Source organism: Ahaetulla prasina, chromosome 1 (genome assembly GCF_028640845.1).
Source record: "Ahaetulla prasina isolate Xishuangbanna chromosome 1, ASM2864084v1, whole genome shotgun sequence".
In the NCBI taxonomy this organism is placed as follows: Eukaryota; Metazoa; Chordata; class Lepidosauria; order Squamata; family Colubridae; genus Ahaetulla; species Ahaetulla prasina.
In genome coordinates this window covers 107671950-107691311 of record NC_080539.1, presented here as the reverse complement: position 1 = coordinate 107691311, position 19362 = coordinate 107671950, and the positions used below count along the sequence as shown (strand labels likewise).

Genomic DNA, 19362 nt, shown 5'->3' with positions numbered 1-19362 from the left:
CATTCTTTCCTTAGCTGTTTGCAAAGCTTCCTCAGACAGCCATTGTGCTTTCTTGCATTTATTTTTCTTTGGGATGGTTTTAGTTGCTACCTCTTGTACAGTGTTGCGAACCTCCGTCCATAGTTCATCAGGCACTCTGTCTATCAGATCTAATTCTTTAAATCTATTTGTCACCTCTACTGTATATTCATCAGGGATATGATTTCGTTCATACCTGAGTGGCTTGGGGCTTTTCCCTACTTTCTTCAATTTAAGTCTAAATTTTGCAAGGAGAAGCTCATAATCTGAGCCACAGTCAGCTCCTGGTCTTGTTTTTACTGACTGTATAGAGCTTCTCCATCTTCGGCTGCAGAGCACATAGTCAATCTGATTTCTGAGTTGATTGTCTGGTGATATCCATGTGTAGAGTCGTCTCTTGGGTTGTTGGAAAAGAGTGTTTGCTATGACCATCGTATTATCTTGAATGTGCTCTGCTTCAATATCAATAGAATTGAATTGAATAATTGTTACTAGGTTATGTGGCACTGGCAAAAAACAAGGATTGGCTATGGCCAAATATTGATGGTTCAATTATTGGCACTTAAAACATAATGGTAGAAAGTTAGAAGGATAGAAAGCCATCAATACTTCCCTGCTGTAATTGTATCCATGGAGCTGCTTTCTAGTGACTTTATTTAGGGCTACCTGGCCTTTTTAAAATGTCTGTAGAGATTCTAACCAGGTCATGGTTGTCCCAAAGGTGCTTTTTCAAAAGGCAACTGGACTTTATTTTTCCTTGAAGATATTTTGCTTCTCATCCAAGAAGATTTTTCAGATGACCCTTCAGAGGATGCTGAGGGCACAGATAGAAACTCTAAGTGGCCTCAATAACTTTCAGAAAGAGTGCTAACCTAACCCTAATGACCAGATGACTTCAAGGAATATAAATCCCAAACTTTGGTCACTTGCCACGGTCATCCCTATCTTCAAAAAAGGAGACCCCAGCCTAGTTGAAAATTACAGACCTATCTCTCTTTGTTGTGTCACCTGCAAAGTAATGGAATCTATCATCAACCAATCCATTACCCTCCCTCTAGAAACAAACAACCTACTCTCTAATAAACAATTTGGTTTCAGAAAAAATTTGTCATGTAATTTACTTCACTTCAAAACATATGGACTACAAATCTTGATCAGGGCAAAGCAATAGATGCAATCTACATAGACTTCTGTAAAGCTTTTGACTCAGTAGTACATGATAAGTTTCTCCTAAAACTAAAATCCTACGGCATCTCAGGACCCCTCCACAATTGGATAACAGCTTTTCTATCAAACAGACAACAAGTGGTCAAAATTGGCAATGCTCTATCAAACCCTGTTCCTGTTAAAAGTGGCGTTCCTCAAGGTAGCGTTCTTGGACCAACACTCTTCATATTATATATTAATGATCTCTGTGACCATATTACAAGTAATTGTGTTCTCTTTGCTGACGATGTCAAACTATTTAACACCACCAACGATACAGCTATCCTCCAAAAAGACCTGGACTTCTTATCTGAATGGTCTAAAATTTGGCAACTCCAAATCTCAACCAGCAAATGCTCAGTCTTACATATTGGAAAAAAGAACTTAAACACTAAAGTACAAGCTTGATGGACATTACCTTACTGATGACCGCCACCCTGTTAAAGATCTTGGAGTTTTCATATCAAATGATCTAAGTGCCAAAGCTGACTGTAACTACATCACAAAAAAGGCTTTAAAAGTTGTAAACCTAATCTTACATAGCTTCTTCTCCAAAAACACTACACTAATAACCAGAGCGTATAAAACATTTGCTAGACCAATTCTTGAATACAGCTCGACTGTTTGGAATCCATACCACATTTCTGACATCAATACAATTGAGCATGTCCAGAAATATTTTACAAGAAGAGTACTCCACTCCTCTGAATACAACAAAATACCTTATGCCACCAGACTTGAAATCCTGGGTTTAGAAAATTTAGAACTATGCTGCCTTCGACATGACCTGAGCTTAACTCATAGAATGATCTATTACAATGTCCTTCCTGTCAAAGACTACTTCAGCTTCAATTGCAACAATACACGAGCACACAATAGATTTAAGCTTAATGTTAACCACTCCAATCTTGATTGCAGAAAATATGACTTTTGTAACAGAGTTGTTAATGCTTGGAATACACTACCTGACTCTGTGGTCTCTTCCCAAAATCCCAAAAGCTTCAACCAAAAACTATCTACCATTGACTTCACCCATTCCTAAGAGGTCTTTAAGGGGCGTGCCTACTGTTCCTGTGCCCTGTGGGAAACTCAGAAGAATAGGGCACTATAACAGATTTTTTGCTGTGTTTGATTTCATTAAACTTGGTATCCTTTTGATTGCCTATGAGAGTTGTGGTTTGAAGGAATATAGTTCAGTGGCCCCACTCTCAGTCAGCATTTCTCTTTTTTTAAAAAAAATGTTAAAATGTCAGTTCAGTTAACTGCAGCATTTGCTAATTATTATAGTAAAAATACCATATCATCTAACAATTCTGAAAAACAAAGGAAAACTTCTAGATAGGTAAGCATGACACCATAACACTACATGGCTTCAATGTGGGGACAATCATCTAATATCACCTGTTCTTTGAAACTTTTCCATCATATCCATACTATTCAGTGGTGGGATTCAGCCAGTTCGCACCACTTCGGGAGAACCGGTTGTTAACTTTCTGAGCAATTTGGCAAACTGGTTGTTGGAAGAAATCATTAGGGCAGAGAACCGGTTGTTAAAATACTTGAATCCCACAACTGATACTATTACTATAACTAGTATTACTGCATACTATTACTGTGCTATTGATTATTACTTTCTTTTATTCTATCAAAGTAGCTAAATTAAATAATTAAATTAAAATACTGAAAAGTTTTATTCATAGTATATGTTTTTACATTTCTGTGACTATTTCTTACCATTCATTCTTATTTATTTATTTATTTGAACTATGTTGGGGACGGAGCTTCTTGAAGAAAATCTATGTGATTACTGAGAGTCATTATTGACTTGATGGAACTCCCCCCACTTCTTTTGCGCTCTTTTCCTCACTCTCATCTAAATGTGCGTATGTGCGTGCAAAGATAATTATGTTCGGATGCTTTAAAAATTAGTAATATGGAAAGCCTTTCAAATTTGAAACATTTTTCACACTATATATTAAAAATTCTCTAATCATATATATATATATTCCTAGTTTGCTCCAAACAAAATCTATATGATTTGAAACAACCATTTTCAAATAGCTCAGTTGCATTTTAATCAAAAACACATACTATCTATTTTAGTGTAAAAAATGGTATAGTGTGGCCTATCTGTATTATTCTTTGCTCACATCCAATGAAAAGCATGTGGCTAATGATTATCCGTAGGCAACTATTCATGAATCTGTGTGACATATCTAGAAGGTGGAGGCCTAGGTACTTTCTGAGCTTGATTGTTTGCTTATAGACATTTCATTAATTGACTGCTGTGTTTCCCCAAAAATAAGACCAGGTCTTTTATTAATTTTTGCTCCAAAAAAACACATGAGATCTTATTTTTGGGGAAATAAGATACTAAATGCATCCATCTGGTTGATGATCTTAATTGGAAGGGTAGGGCTTATATTACAAGCATCCTGAAAACTCATGCTTATTTTCCGGTTGGGTCTTACTTTCAGGGAAATATGATAGGTTTCATCAGTGCTAGTGAATATGGAGTTTGCTTGCCCTGCCAGTATTGGTGATATGTGTTTTTGTCCTTGGTATCCTAGTCAAGTAATGAAACACTACAAGCAAAAAAACCGGCTCAGAGAGTGCCAATGTTTTTACAGTTCAACCCTCAGCTACATATATTATTTTCTATTGGATATCCAGAAGGCTTCTAATCACATTCTCCTCCAAAAGAAAATTATCTTTCTCCTACTTAAAAAAAATCAGATTTTTCTGAAATTGGCTACATTAGGTTATCCAGTAAGGTTGTAGAACATTGGTGTCAAACTGGTGGCCCATGGGTTGGATGCATCATGTGCAGGGCCACACCTACCCCAGCCCCACAAAGGGGAAAAACATCACAAAACATCATGTGACAGTAACATGACATGGCAAATTTAACACCTGTGTTATAGTAGAATAGAATAGAATAGAATAGAATTTTTTATTGGCCAAGTATGATTGGACACACAAGGAATTTGTCTTGGTGCATATGCTCTCAGTGTACATAAAAGAAAATATACCTTCATCAAGGTACAACACTTACAACACTTAATAATAGTCATAGGGTACCAATTTAACACTTAATGATACAACATTTAATGATAGTCATAAGGTACAAATAAGCAATCAGGAAACAATCAATATCAATATAAATCGTAAGGATACAAGCAACAAGTTACAGTCATAAGTGGGAGGAGATGGGTGATGGGAACAATGAGAAAATTAATAGTAGTGTAGATTTAGTAAATAGTTTGACAGTGTTGAGGGAATTATCTGTTTAGCAGAATGATGGCGTTTGGGGAAAAAACTGGTCTTGTGTCTAGTTGTTCTGGTGTGCAGTGCTCTATAGCGTCATTTTGAGGGTAAGAGTTTAAAGAGTTTATGTCCAGGATGTGAGGGGTCTGTAAATATTTTCACAGCCCTCTTTTTGACTCATATACAGGTCCTCAATGGAAGGCAGGTTGATAGCAATTGTTTTTTCTGCAGTAGATTCAAAGGGTTGGAGAAGATATAAATGAAAGGAGAAAACAATATTTTACAACCACACTTATTTCTTTACTGTGATTCCTACATCCACTTTGCAAACCTGATCATTTTTGAGTGAATGATATTAGCTAACCATTCTCCTTATTTCTTCTGCTTTGTAGATTCATACCTCCTTAATCAATGGGCGGCCAAGTGCAGATGATCCTTCCCCAACACTATTGGACTTTACATCAGCTCGTTATATTCGCTTAAGATTTCAGAGGATACGGACCCTAAATGCGGATTTGATGATGCTTGCACACCGAGATCCCAATGAAATCGATCCAATAGTCACAAGAAGGGTAAGTCCTGCCAAAGATGCTAGAATGTGCATTTGCAGTACCTTTTTTCTTTTGCCTAGAATTCAAAAGGATTTGGTTATTTCAAAATTATGAAACGTCAATTTTTGTCCTTTCTGAAATAGCAATTTCTCTTTGATATGCTCATTTAAAGAAAAATAGCAGGATGAGTGTATGTAAATTTTTAAGGCTGAAATATATTTCTGGAGGGTTTTTTCCATGTTTCCCTTCTTATTTGTATCGAAAAGCCAAGAACAGGGGCAGTGAATGAACAATTCATTCTGATAATCAATTCCATTTTATTCCAAACCATATAGCACCACTCTTTGTAAACTACTGCTAATGGCAGAGGTAGGTACCATTATAAATCTCTGTACCCAATGTGTCATCCTGGTGATACATCATTAGGATTGGGACTTGTCTGAGAAAGCAATGTTGGAGGAGAAGAGGATGCTTGCTGTTCTCCTCCATGGTTAACACATAGGTGCCTGCTTGAAGGTAGCTTGAGAATATGGTTGGTGATATATTTTCTGCAATAGAATTTTCTTGTTGATATACCTTTTGCAGAAAATTATCTACTCTTGGAGATCAGAAGGTACAACTGGTCCAGTGCACTTCTGCATGAGTAGTTATAGATGCTTCTTGCTTTGCCCATGTAACACTGTTGTTTTGTATTGGTTACTGGTAAGCCTCTGGGTGCAATTTAAGATGTTAGTTGTGACCTCTAAAGCTCTGTAGGACTAAGGTCTGGTTACCTACAGTATGAGACAATCTTTCTCCTGTTGTTTTTGTTCAATCTTAAAGATCTGGAAAAATTGTTGTGCTCCAGGTCACAGTTGTAAAGTGTCACTTTATAACAAGTGATATAAAGTAGTACTTTTATACAATATTTTTTTTAAAAAAAAACTTCTTTTCACTTCTTCTTTAGCTAAGATTGGCATGTCTTGATGATAGTAAGTATTTGAAGTGCTGTCCTGAATGCCTTTATGGAAAGCCAGAGGAATTTAGCCATACGATTTAGAAAGCCGTAATAATGCTTCAAATGATCCCTCTTAGAAATATGGCTCTATGAATGAACTGGAGGTCATGAATGCTCTATTCTCAGGTCATCTAAATATATGCATTATTGATCCCCGATGACCATTTTTACTGTAAAGGATCATAAAGCATGACTCTTGTGCAAGAAAATGGTGCAAGAAATGCAAGTAAATATTTTAATAGCCACAGGAAATTTTATATTGGCTCATGGATTAGTGAAATGAAACAACTGAAGGGACAGTTGTAAAGTTTCACTTTTAAACACACACTATTAATTAATTTGCCACTTTAGAGATGATTGGAGATGATTCTGGATATCCATTCTATATAAAGAAGATTCCTTCATATTGTAGGAGCTACAGAGATAGGATTTTCAGGAAATATTTGCTGGGGAGTTTTTTCTTATTTTTTTTTCTGAAACTCACTGAATTATCTCCAATGTCCTGACTCACTGAGTCCATTTTCAACATAAAAAACTATAAAAGAAAAAAGAGTTGGGGAAAATTTCTCCCTTGCCCACAGTATTTCAACATAATTAATGTCAGCATACCCTTGTTTGGGATTTAGGAAAACCCTTATAGGAATGCAGAAGGAGTATAGCTCCTTTACCCAAAGACCTAGAACCTTATTATTGAATTATTTTTCATAGTAATCAAATACTGTGCAGTGTAAATTTATTTCTTGACTTTTGTGAAAATAAAGCACAAGTTTGTTCCCACCTTTTTAAAGTTCTTGATTAGGTACCAAAATGATACTTTCTTGTTTTTAGCTTGCAGTGTAATAATAACATGGATCTTTCTTTTTAATTTTCTTTTCAGTATTATTATTCTGTGAAAGACATCTCAGCAGGAGGAATGTGCATCTGTTTTGGCCATGCAAAAGCATGCCCATTGAATCCAGCCACAAATGTACGTATTTTTCAACATTATTCTAATATGAAAAGAGATACATGTATACAATCTCTTTTTGTCTTGATTGTATAACTTCTCACCCACAGTGTTCTCGAAGTCATGACTGAGATAGCTGTTACTGTTTTCAGGCATATCAAATTTTGAAAAACACTTACTTTTCAGCATCTTAATTTGAAAATAAGCTTTATTAAGTTTAACAGTAAGTGTGCAAAGTATATAATAAAAGTGTAAAGGACTGAAACCTTACCATGAATTCCATTAATTCTGTCTACAAAGGATATGACTTTTAATAATTCTCTTCCCCGTACAACTATTCCAGGTGTACGATTTCAGCCCCTGAAATCTGGAGAAGAGGTGGGGCAAATTATAAAAACTCATGCTATTCTCAATCTAATTGATAGCTGCTTTCCATCAGCAGAGAGAATTGGTGGTGGTGGGGTGGGAAATCATATGCTTTCTTAATTACCTGGCTTGATTGACTGAAAAAAAATATCATTTTATTTGCATTTGCATTTTCTAAAATAATTTCTTAAAATTGGTGTCTATATATGCATGTGTGGGAGACAGAGATATTTTCTAGATATAAAAAAGCACTGTATGATCAAAATTGTATTAACTAGCACAGTATTTAAACACTTTCTTCAAAAATATCCATCAATCATCACTTTACCTGAGATCGTATGTATTGAAAGCCTAACATATCACTTATTAAAATTATTTTTCTCTTTACTGTATATTCCCTTTTTAGCAGGCCTATGCAAACAGATTTACATTCCAAAAAAAGGAAACGTTTTTTCCAAGAAACTTTCTTTGAAAAAAGGGCGCAGGTGACCTTAGGTTTCACTGACAGTTTATTCATTATAAGCAGTTCTATACTTAGTGAAACCTTCTTTGAATAGAAAAACTGGGAAGGTTATTGCAAAAAGAGAGTTTAATTTATCTAGTGTACCATATAGAAAGAAAGAGTAAAATGTTGTGATAAATCTAAGTGACCTGAGATTTGCAGGATTCCTTGATTAATATCATCATCATGGAAATAGTCAATTCCTGTTGAATTACTCTGTTAATGGTTACTCTGCTAATTTAGAATCAAAAGTGAGTTGGCTACCCAGCAATAAACCATTAGAAAGCATAAAAAGGTAAAGGTTCCCCTCGCACATATGTGCTAGTTGTTCCCAATTCTAGGGGGTGGTGCTCATCTCCATTTCAAAGCCGAAGAGCCAGTGCCTGTCCAAAGACATCTCCGTGGTCATGTGGCTGGCATGACTAAACACCAAAGGCGCACGGAGCACTGTTACCTTTAGAAAGCATTAGAACATTAGAAAACATATTGGCATCTAATCCATCTCTAGATTTGTCTGTGTTTGTCTAAAACCTCAGCTTATTTATCTGCATATATGTCACATTTTATTTTATTTTATTTATTTATTTATTTATTTGTCACAAAATTATATATAAGCATAAGCATAAAATGATCAATATAATGATCAATATTATAAGCATAAATATAATCATAAGTATGTAATAACTATATGAAATTGGATACAATCAACGGGAACATTAGGACAGGAACGGTAGGCACGTTGGTGCTCTTATGCACGCCCCTTTGCTCTTATGCACGCCCCTTACATTTTACATGGGTTGTATCAAGATTTGCCATTCCACTGTTGAAAAAACTATTTCTTTCATGGAAGAAATTGGATATAAGAGAGAGAGAGGGATAAGACACAACTATGTAATCTGCTGATCCATTAGCTATTTTGATAGAATCATAGTTTGCTTGTATATTATGGCATCATCCAGTATGTTACCAAGGCACTGTTTTATATTATCTGATTGCCCAGCTTGGTCTATTGTGTGGATGTTTGGGTGGTTTAGGGGTGGGGAATCTGTGGTGAGTGGGGGGGTGGGTGTTTGGGGATTGTTATGTGTGTTGGACCTGGTCTTTGGGTGTTAAGTGAATTTCGTTGTATGGGTATACTGTGTATAATGACAAAATAATAATAATAATAATAATAGAAGGCCACCTTACTGGGATCTGCTCGCATAATTCGCCGATACATCACGCAGTCCTAAACGCTTGGGAAGTGTTTGACTAGTGATCTGTAATACGAAATCCAGCATAATTATCTCTTTTGCTGTGTATACTGTCATAATAATAATTTGTTTTAATACATCCTATCCTATCCTATCTATCTACCCCATCCCATCCCTCCCCCCACCCCACCTCACCTCACCCCCCATCCCATTCTATCCCATCTCATTCCACACCAACAGAGATCTTCTTGTGCATGTGAACATAACACTTGTGGAGAAAGCTGTGATCGGTGTTGTCCTGGATTTAATCAGAAACCATGGCAAGCTGGGACTTTCCTTGTAAAACATGAATGTGAAGGTAACAGAAATAATTCAATGAATGTGATTTATAACATGAATCAAAACAAAGAGGCTTACCTATATATATTCATTGTGATATAGTCACAGTGTGATATAGTCTTCATGCCATTTGGATGAGAAACTAGGAAAACTGTATGTTATTTTAACTGTGGTTCTTAGTGGAAAAAACAAACTGAAATTAGAAAAAACAGGTTAAATTATAATTGTATCAGATAATAAGATTGGGTTAATTATACATATTTGATGATGAACATATCACATTTGTAGCTCCTGTGGTAATGTATATTTATGGAAGATTAATGTAACTTGTGCAATACATTTGTTTCAATGGGATAAATTAAATTTAGGTGTGCATTCAAAATTAGTGGATTGCATTCCTTTAGGTCTGTTTAATTTTTTTTTGTTAATAAAAGGCAATGCAAGTTCCTAATAAGTAACTTAGAACTAATAGTGAATGACAATTTTTAATATTAGCATGTTGTAATAAAAAACAAAATAGTCTTAGCATCTTAAAAACTTTCTCATGGTATAAGCTTAAAAACAATTGCCATTCATAATAACATATAACTGGTCAGAATAAATGAGGTGCATCATCATTTTAGTGCAAAATTTAAAAGGATTCAACTATATTTAATTATTTTGGAGTACCAGAATCATTCCCATTAATAATAGCCTTCCATTTAGTATTTTTTCAACAACTTATTTAACTTACAAATATTGGAAGTCTACATAGATTTTTTTAATGGTACTTTGGCATTGTCAGAGGATAAGGTCTGGAAAAGGCATAGAAGATTCTACTCTTAACATGGTTTAGAAAGGTAATACTGATGAATTCCTCAGCATAATATGTGAATGGCTACTTATTAATTCAAATAGTTCAAACTCTCTGGTGGACTAGGATCAAAACAATGAAAGAATATTGTTTAATTCCTGGAAAAAAATGTTTCTACATTTTTGCAGACTGATGTGACGCTTGTTAATATACTTCTGCTCTTTAGCTTGCAACTGCCATGGGAAGGCAGAAGAATGTTACTATGATCAAATGGTGGCAGACAGAAAGCAGAGTTTGAATCTCCATGGAGAATATCTTGGAGGCGGAGTATGCATTAACTGTACCCAGAACACTGCGGGCTTCAATTGTGAAACATGCATTGACGGATACTTCAGGCAAAAAGGGGTAAAGGATCCATAATTCTGATGAATCATGCTCCAATTTAGACCTGTTTCAGGCTTATAGGATTGCCACAGCACATCGCTGCCCATTGCTGCCTATGCGTGTTGCATTTTTGGCCTCCACGCATTGTGTTTTTGGCCTCCACACATCCCATTTTTGGTCTCCATGTGTTGCATTTTTGGCCGGTTCCAGGTAGTGGGGATTGCTGCCGCCAATCCCTGTATCTAAAATGGAGCATGTGGAGGTGGAAAATGTGATTCATGGAGGCCAAAAACTACTGAAGGGTGAGAGCCAGTGGGTGGTCTGGGTTTTGGCAACATTCGGTGTATAAGACACACCGCAATTTTCACCCACTTTTAGGGAGGAGAAAAGTGTGTCTTTATACTCCGAAAAGTATGGTAATCATGGAATCTCTCCAGCTTTGCAATAAAGGGAAGGATAGTGCTTGAGCTTCCAAATTAGGTTAAGTGACATGATCAGGAGGACCAGTAGATCACTTCATTGCTTTGATTTTGCTTCCATAGGTTCATCCAAAAGATCACCAACCATGCCAGCCGTGTCACTGTTATTCTGTGGGCTCTTTAGATGGCACTTGTGTCAAGGATGAAAAGCAAGCTACAGGAGGTGAGATGCTTGAGTGATATTAAATTTTATGTCCCACATCTTCCAGATTAATGTTAAGCAGAAGCTTCTTTTCAGTAAGCTACTTCTCTGATAAACATCATCTTGCAAGTTGCCTCTGTTCCCGCAGAGCTTTCCCTCAGAGACTGAAGCTGTTGTCTCTCATGTTTTCTTTTGGTATTGCTATGTTGTGACATTTGCAAATGAAGGCGGGAATTTTTTTTCCCCAATGGACTTTTAATTTTTCTTCTTTTCTGTATCTTATCTTTTTCTCTCTTTTTTTGAAAAGTTGTTGTGAACCTCTAGGAAAATATAAAAAAATATATTTTCCCTGGTGTCCAGTCCACAATGGTCTTTTAAAAATAGCTGTACATCTGAACCATACATTTATGTCATTCTAAAAGATTTTTTTAACCATTTCGCCAAGAGCAAGGTTTTTTTCTCTTGAGATGGTAATTAGACCTAATTCAAATCCCCAATATTATTTTCTCCATTCTTATTTGCACTTGAAAGCCAAAATAAGACCATTTGTGAAATGACACATTATGAACTACTTAAAATTGCAATGTAGTCTTAGTAATATCTAAAGGCAGTTTCTGATAGTTGAATGCAGTTTGTACAACAGCTGACAACATTTTTTTAGGATTGGTTGTTGCTAGGATTAGATTAGATTAGATTAGATTAGATTAGATTAGATTAGATTAGATTAGATTAGATTAGATGATTAGATATTAGATGAGAATGCTACAGACCTCACAAGGATTTTTTTTCCTATAAGGAATATGGAATAGTATGAATGGAATAGTATTAATTCTATTATCTCTTTGATATTATCACAATGGTGACTATATTAAAATATTTTTAAAAAGATACACCAAAGACTTACAAGTTTAAAGTCCAAAAGAAGCAAGAATCTGATAAATAAATTCCATAAAAAGTTTTTGCTAACACATGAGTTCCATGTCTTTCTGCCAGTATGAAGATTTTTAAGGGAGAATAAAACATAGAATAGAATAGAGTAGAGTAGAGTAGAGTAGAGTAGAGTAGAGTAGAGTAGAGTAGAGTAGAGTAGAGTAGAGTAGAATAGAATTTTAATTGGCCAAATGTGATTGGACACACAAGGAATTTGTCTTGGTGCATATGCTCTCAGTGTACATAAAATAAAAGATACCTTCATCAAGAATCATAAGGTACAATACTTAATGATTATCATAGGGTACAAATGAGCAATCAGGAAACAATCAATATCAGTATAAATCATAAGGATAGAGGCAACAAAGTTACAATCATACAGTCATAAGTGGAAGGAGATGGGTGATGGGAACGATGAGAAGATTAATAGTAGTAACATTTAGGTTTAGTAACTCTAATAAAAACTCATTTACCTATTTGCAGAAACCCTTTCTTTATTAAAGTAAGGGAAAGTTAAATGTTCTATTATCAACCAGATAAACTAGAAGAATATTAACAGTAACAGAGTTGGAAGGGACCGTGGAGGTCATCTAGTCCAACCCCCTGCTCACGCAGGAGACCTCTCCTAGGGATTCGAGCCACCAAACTGCTGACCTTTCTGATCGACAAGCTCACTCTTATCTACTGAGCCACCTAGCCAAGAAACACCATGTACTGTCTAATAATGAATCAATCTTACAAATTGCTTAAATGAAGTAAGGATAAATGTTAGTTGCTCATAACATATACCCCCTAAACCTAAAACACCAAGATCCCAATTTTACTGAATCAACAAACCTGGAAAAAGTTAGTCCTTATTTGAAGGAAGTGCTATAAAATGCATTGATTTTGACAATAGATGTTCCTGACATATTTGCAGATCAGTGTGATTGCATATTAGGTGTATTGAAATTGACTGTGTTAGTGCTGGCAGTTTTCAGTAAGGAAAAGTGTGTATTTGAAGTAAAATATATATATATAAATCTCTGAATTATTATCCCAAGGGGAATAAGAACACTTTGTTCTTGGAGGATAATGGGATGGGATGATACTGAGTGGCTTCTTGTCAACTTAAAGCTTATACCTCATGTCTTTCTGTGCATTAATGCAAAGGATTGTGGGATGTAGTTATAATGGCAGCAAAGTACTCTAGGTTCATGTTATGTTCTTTATCAGTCCCATTATCGCTGCAATAAGGAAAGGATTCCATTATCATGTTTGCAGAAGGTTTTTTTATAAAATCAGAATCCATAGACTGGCCAGGACCTAGTTTTATAGATAAACACAGGAATTTAGATGACATAGGTATTTTCCCTGGAAAAACTTTGATCTTGCACTTCCTCAATCATTTACTGTATGTCTTTCTGCTGCATCAATTTCCCACTGCCCTCCACCCTGCCAAGAAACTAAACACTATTTTTATAAAAGTTTATATTACTGTCAACAAGCAACTCACATGACTACACTGCACTAAAGGAAAAATAAATCAAAATTCAGGTCTGTTCATGTTTAAGGTTAGAATATGGTGGCATTGACCCAGATCTTCCAAGATGTAGGAAGGTAGCCTTACTGCTTTTTTGAGAGGAAAGGGCCCAGATAGAACACATTACACTTGATCTGACACCAAATGTGAATACGCAGTATGGGAACCAGAGAACGTTGCCTCACAATGCAAGTGGCAGGCTCAATGCCTATAAAATTACATATGGCAGGAACCATACTTATAAGTTGCTTGTAGTGTCCAACAGGGTAGAAAAAGACAATGATGTCTCAGTTGTTTCTAACATTACCTATGTCAGTAACTGTTTCTCTTTATTATCAGTACTATCGCTGGAGCCCAGAGCTTCTTTTATTTATTTTTTATTTTTTTAAAAAAGTTTTTTATTTTATAGACAAACATACATTTAAAACACAATTCCTTCCATGTGACATCTCAGTGTTTTCTTCCTAGCTCCATCATTTTATTGTTTCTTCTTTCTTCATTTCATTTTAAACTATTATCATTTTTCCACAAATACATTATTATCATTTTCTTACATAATTATCCATTGTATTATCTGTACCTTTCTTCTAACCAATGGTAAAATTTATCTTAAAATATTCTGAATCCTCTCTTTCTTTAATCATCAAAGTTAATCAGTTCATTTCTGTACAATCTAAAATTTTTCTAATAATTTCTCCTTCCAGGGGTATTTTCTCTGCTTTCCAGTTTTGCGCAAAAACAATTCTTGCTGTTGTAATTACATGTATAATCAAATAAATATTTTCTTTACTAATTCTCTCTGGTAGGATCTCCAATAAAAACAACTCTAGTTTTAAATCAATATGTTGTTGGGTCATTTCTTCTAACCAACCCTTTATTTTCTCCTAATAGTTTTTGGCTTCCTGACATGTCCACCACATATGATAATAAGACCCTGGTAATCAGAGCTCCTTTTATTAACTAAACTTTTATTAACCCGCCAAATGCCATAAATTCAATTATTTCTATTGCCGGTTATCAACATCGTCTTTTGAGGAGGTTCCCCCAACCCATTAAACATTTATGGAAATGAATCTGATTTTGTTCATGGTTGTTCACACTTAGATAACTTTTCCAGTTGGAAGTCGTTTAGTTTTCAGTTTCCACGGCGTTAACAATACTGAGCCTGTTGCTGGCTTGATTGTGCTGCAGGTATGCATCCTGGATCCTGTCATTGTAAACCAGGTTTTGGAGGAGACAGGTGTGATCGGTGTGCATTGGGCTACAAAAACTTTCCTTACTGTGTGCCCTGCAATTGTTCTCTGAAAGGCAGCTTGAATGATGATCCTTGTGAAGGACCTTGCAGATGCAAGGTATGTATTTCTATTTTTTCCCCCGATGTTTACTGAGTATAAACTTTTCATCTGAAGCATATTCCCTTTGTTGTAAATATTTCTGGAGGTGCTGCGGCATCAAAATGCCGTAACACTGCCCCTTGATGTTCTTCTGATCTGGATTTGATCTTTTAATTTGAAGTAACTACTTAGCAAATTATTCTTGTTAAAGCAGATTTCTTTTCCAAATAATCGCTTTATGTAAAACAGATAACACTGCAGAGTTTACATAACAGCATTGTTTTTCAATATTTCATTTGTTTATGGGCATCTAAATACTGATAGAAAAAACACTTCCTAATAGCCTCCCCATCTCTGTCCTTTAAGGCCTTGAAGAACTTCCCCTGAGCATTGGACTAGTGAGATTCTGAAGCTCAGGAAATATGAATCCCAATGTGTGGGGGGAGTGAATCTGGGACACTTGGAATTGGTTTTCTCTGATGTTTTACTGATTAATTAATTTGTCATATTTACATAACTGCCCATCTCAGAAATATGGCTCCGAGTGGCACACAGTGAAACACGAGCCCTACAGTGAACCATATTAAAACATAGCATAATTTAACAACAAGAGAACAAACAAGTATCAATATTTTTTTTTTTAAAAAGTAGGAGACAGAATATTTGGTGTGGCAGATAGCCATCTCATCAACTCACCTTCTCTTTGAGATCCCCAAGCCTGTTGACACAGGTTGCTTTACTGTTGTTTTTCATTTGGTTGTTTTTGTGAGCTGCCCAAGCTTATTATATATAAGATTTGTGGCCATATAAGTTTCTTAAATAATAAATGAATACATAAATAATGTTTGATTAGCATCAGGGAGACCCAGGTTTATGTCTATGTATTCTATACAAACATTCACTTACACTGGGTCGTTGACGGGATAAAATGAAGAGAAATCTTTTTGTAAGTTGCTTTGAGTTCTTGGATATCTTTGTAATAAGGGCAATATAAAAGAACATAGGCAGGTGTTTTTGTACAAATAGGATGCTCATAATTTCCCCTTGAAATAAAAAATGTGGGTTAAAATTAATTTCAGGAAGTATACAATATATGCATCAGTAAATTTCAGTAAATCAGTAAATTTCAAAAAAATGTACTACTGTAGGTGTTGCTTGGTAGGTGTGGCATGGCCTGTGGGTGTGGCTTGGTGGGCATGGCAGGGGAAGGTTACTGCAAAATATCCCCATATCCTCCCAATCAGCTGGGACTCAGGAGGCAGAGAATAGATGTTGGTGGGGCCAGTCAGAATTTTTACTATTGGTTCTCTGAACTACTCAAAACTTCCACTACCAGTTCTCCAGAACTGGTCAGAACCTGCTGAAACCCACCTCTGATATGCATGCATACTTTCCAACATTGCAGCTGTTTGGAAGTTAAGATGCCCCAGAAGATATTCCAGGGTTTACTACTACTACTGATGATGATGATGATTCATTTTCCCTATCTGAGGTTAAAGGAAGGGAGTGCTTTGATTTCAGATGGGAGAATGAATTATGATGCTTTTTCGTAGCTCTCAAAGCTTGTGCACAGAGCTTTGTCATTAAGAGAATCCAGGGTTCCCTCATTTCAGTCCTCTTCACCCAAAAGAGGTAGGACCCGACTCTGCTGGTCTTCTGAAAGCCATGAAGATTTGGCTGTTCCCAAGCTCAGGTTGATAGCAATAGCAATAGCAATAGCACTTAGACTTATATACCGCTTCACAGTGCTTTTACAGCCCTCTCTAAGCAGTGTAGAGTCAGCATATTGCCTCCAACAATTTGGCTCCTCATTTTACCCACTCGGAAGGATGGAAGGCTGAGTCAACCTTGAGCCTAGTGAGATTTGAACTGCCAAATTGCAGGCAGCCGGCAGGCAGCAGAAGTAGCCTGCAGTACTGCACTAACCACTCTGCCACCGTGGCTCATTGGTGCCACCATGGCTCACCATGCAATAGTCTGAAATGGATGCAGGTGTCCTTGTTTTTAGTGAGATTTCTTTTTTAGCAGTCTCAATGTTATTTTCTTATGCTACATATTCTGATTATGTGGTTTTTCTCTATTCACCTCCCACAATTTCTTTGGTAGATGGGTGGCCCTAAAAATAATTGAAATAAACGAATAAGCAAGGATGGGACAAGAGCTCTGAGGTCAAATGAACAGGGTTGTTCTGTCTCAGACATATCCTCTTTCTTTATATTAAGCACGAATAAGCAGCATGAGAACAGGTCAACTTCACACAAATGAAACTAACTCAAAGATGCTTCTACAATGATTTCTCATAACTACCGGTTATGAACCTTGTGTTCAGCCTTTACTTCCAGCCCAGGAATATTTTTTTATTTGTTTCTTGAAGTTGGCTGTGTCTATTTTAATTTAAAAGAAAGTGGTACTGTTCATTGATATCTCTTTTAATAAGGGATCTGTCAAAAGGATTAGAAAGTTATAATAATATATACCATCTACCCTGATACCCCCCCTTTCCTCTTTTTTATTTAAAATTTTTCTTCCCTCAGTTGCTTTTCTTTTATGAGAAATTGTACAGTTCAGAAATTACTTTTAGGTTTGCTTTGGTTTGAAATTTATCCAATTCTTTAGCTGGAAGGCAAGTGAATTATTTTTGATAGATGTGTATCAGTAGAGATTCACAATGCTGGCTGTAGCTGGAGAATCATGATTTCCATAAAAGGGTCAGCCTTTCCTGGCTTGCAGTCAACTATATTTGGCATACCGTACTGCAGCAATTATAATAATGTGCGCAGTATTTTTGATGAACATCTTTCTAAAATAATCCTTTCTTGGCTGAATTGGAGGGTAGAGTGACATTATGGCATAAAAAACATGATCCAGATTGAGACCAGAGCAAGAAGAAGGAGTTATAACCCATAGTAAATCCCTGTGCTTATTTTGCATTCAGGACAAAAAAACAACAATACTGTGTTAACATCTAACGATCTCTTTAAAGAAATATGTATTTTAACCCTTTGCATTTCAGTTCAAGCAACATATATAAAAGCAGATTGCAATAGCGAAGCTAGACAGTAGAGTGGTAGGGTCCTGTTATCTCCCCCCCCCCCGCCGTTTTTTAAAAACATTTGCAGATTGTAGAACAAGGAATGTATTATTGGAAATGGCCTGCAATTGTTTTTAGCAGAAGTCAAATGAAAGCAGAGCCCACACATTTTTGAAAATGAAATAAATCAATGCAGCAGGATGATTCCTACATTGTGTATACAGCTTTCCGCTGCTTGGTGCCAAAGCTGAGAATTCTTAACACACCTGGAAAAACACTATGTTGTAGAATACTGCTGTAGTTTATGTACACTAAAAGGGACTAGAATTGTGACTTCATGCTTCACAATAAATTTAGCTCTATCCAAACCAAATATCCCTATGTTGGTCATAATGTTGAATGTGATGGTACTTGTCTCCTGTTGCACTTAAACCAGTCAGAAAGTAGTTAGAAAATGGTGGCTGGACCATTATGTGTCCTCTGAGGTGAAATTTGGGATCTTTTATATCTTATCTATTGACAGAAATATATCATTAGAGATATGCATATCGCATTAAACAAGGCAAAAGCAACAAGAGGCAGCTAGATTTACTTCTCCTGCATGACAGAAAATCTAATATTCTCCTGTGAATTCCTAGGTCTATGTTGAAGGAAAGAACTGTGATCGCTGTAAAGCTGGCTTCTTTAACTTGCAGCAAGACAACCCCCAGGGCTGTGAAGCATGTTTCTGTTCAGGAATAACAAATGACTGTACAAATTCTCACTGGACTTACAGCACGGTAAGGAAAAGCAGAGAAATGCATACATCCAACAAGCATTATCTTTTACTTTAAATAAAATCTTAACATGAAACTCACTCTGTGGATTTTTTTTTAACTTGCATATTTTCCCTCCTCAGAATAAACATGATTCTTCCTAGATGAAAGTCAAATTTTCTAAATTTTCACACTGGAGAGGTATTCCGTTATCCATGCCAAAGTGAAAAATGCAAACAAAACAATTTCCTCAGGGAAATTTAGTTTTTGGCTATAAAAATATGTGAAAGAGATGGAAATTATATGATTTTTCAAACATAGATAAAATATATATGGATTGATCTGTATTCTGCTTCTACAATTGAACTTCTATCCTGTTCTGGAAAACTCCTTAATCCTCCAGATCTAATCTGGTGATGCACAGGATGCTGTGGGAGCAAAAAACATCTGTAGTTAATCTTACAGTTCATAGATGGATAACTCACAGCCTAGTTGCCTACAGTTGTGCCTTAGACCCAAACTATACACACTGGGAAGCCATTATCTGCTTTTCCTTGCTGCCCAGTTTATCCCACATCATCAGGAGTATGAGGAAAATACTACCAAC

The 19362-nt window shown here is 36.0% G+C and overlaps 1 protein-coding gene and 1 long non-coding RNA gene across 7 annotated transcripts in view; one reads left to right on the top strand and one right to left on the bottom strand.

Moving 5' to 3' along the window:
• LAMA2 (laminin subunit alpha 2) overlaps window positions 1-19362 on the top strand; it is a 515150-nt gene that overhangs the window by 184999 nt on the left and 310789 nt on the right. For all 6 annotated transcript variants that reach the window (XM_058172079.1, XM_058172060.1, XM_058172053.1 and 3 more), the window contains exons 5-11: window positions 4884-5063; window positions 6917-7006; window positions 9287-9404; window positions 10405-10583; window positions 11105-11204; window positions 14827-14987; window positions 18639-18779. In XM_058172079.1, the coding sequence (XP_058028062.1) occupies window positions 4884-5063; window positions 6917-7006; window positions 9287-9404; window positions 10405-10583; window positions 11105-11204; window positions 14827-14987; window positions 18639-18779 (969 nt within the window). The remainder of the gene's footprint in view (window positions 1-4883; window positions 5064-6916; window positions 7007-9286; window positions 9405-10404; window positions 10584-11104; window positions 11205-14826; window positions 14988-18638; window positions 18780-19362) is intronic.
• LOC131192689 (uncharacterized) lies at window positions 5001-9543 on the bottom strand. Its single transcript, XR_009153778.1, has 3 exons — window positions 9464-9543; window positions 9042-9112; window positions 5001-5118 (listed from the first exon to the last, which is right to left on the bottom strand). It is a non-coding gene; the product is annotated as an uncharacterized LOC131192689 (long non-coding RNA).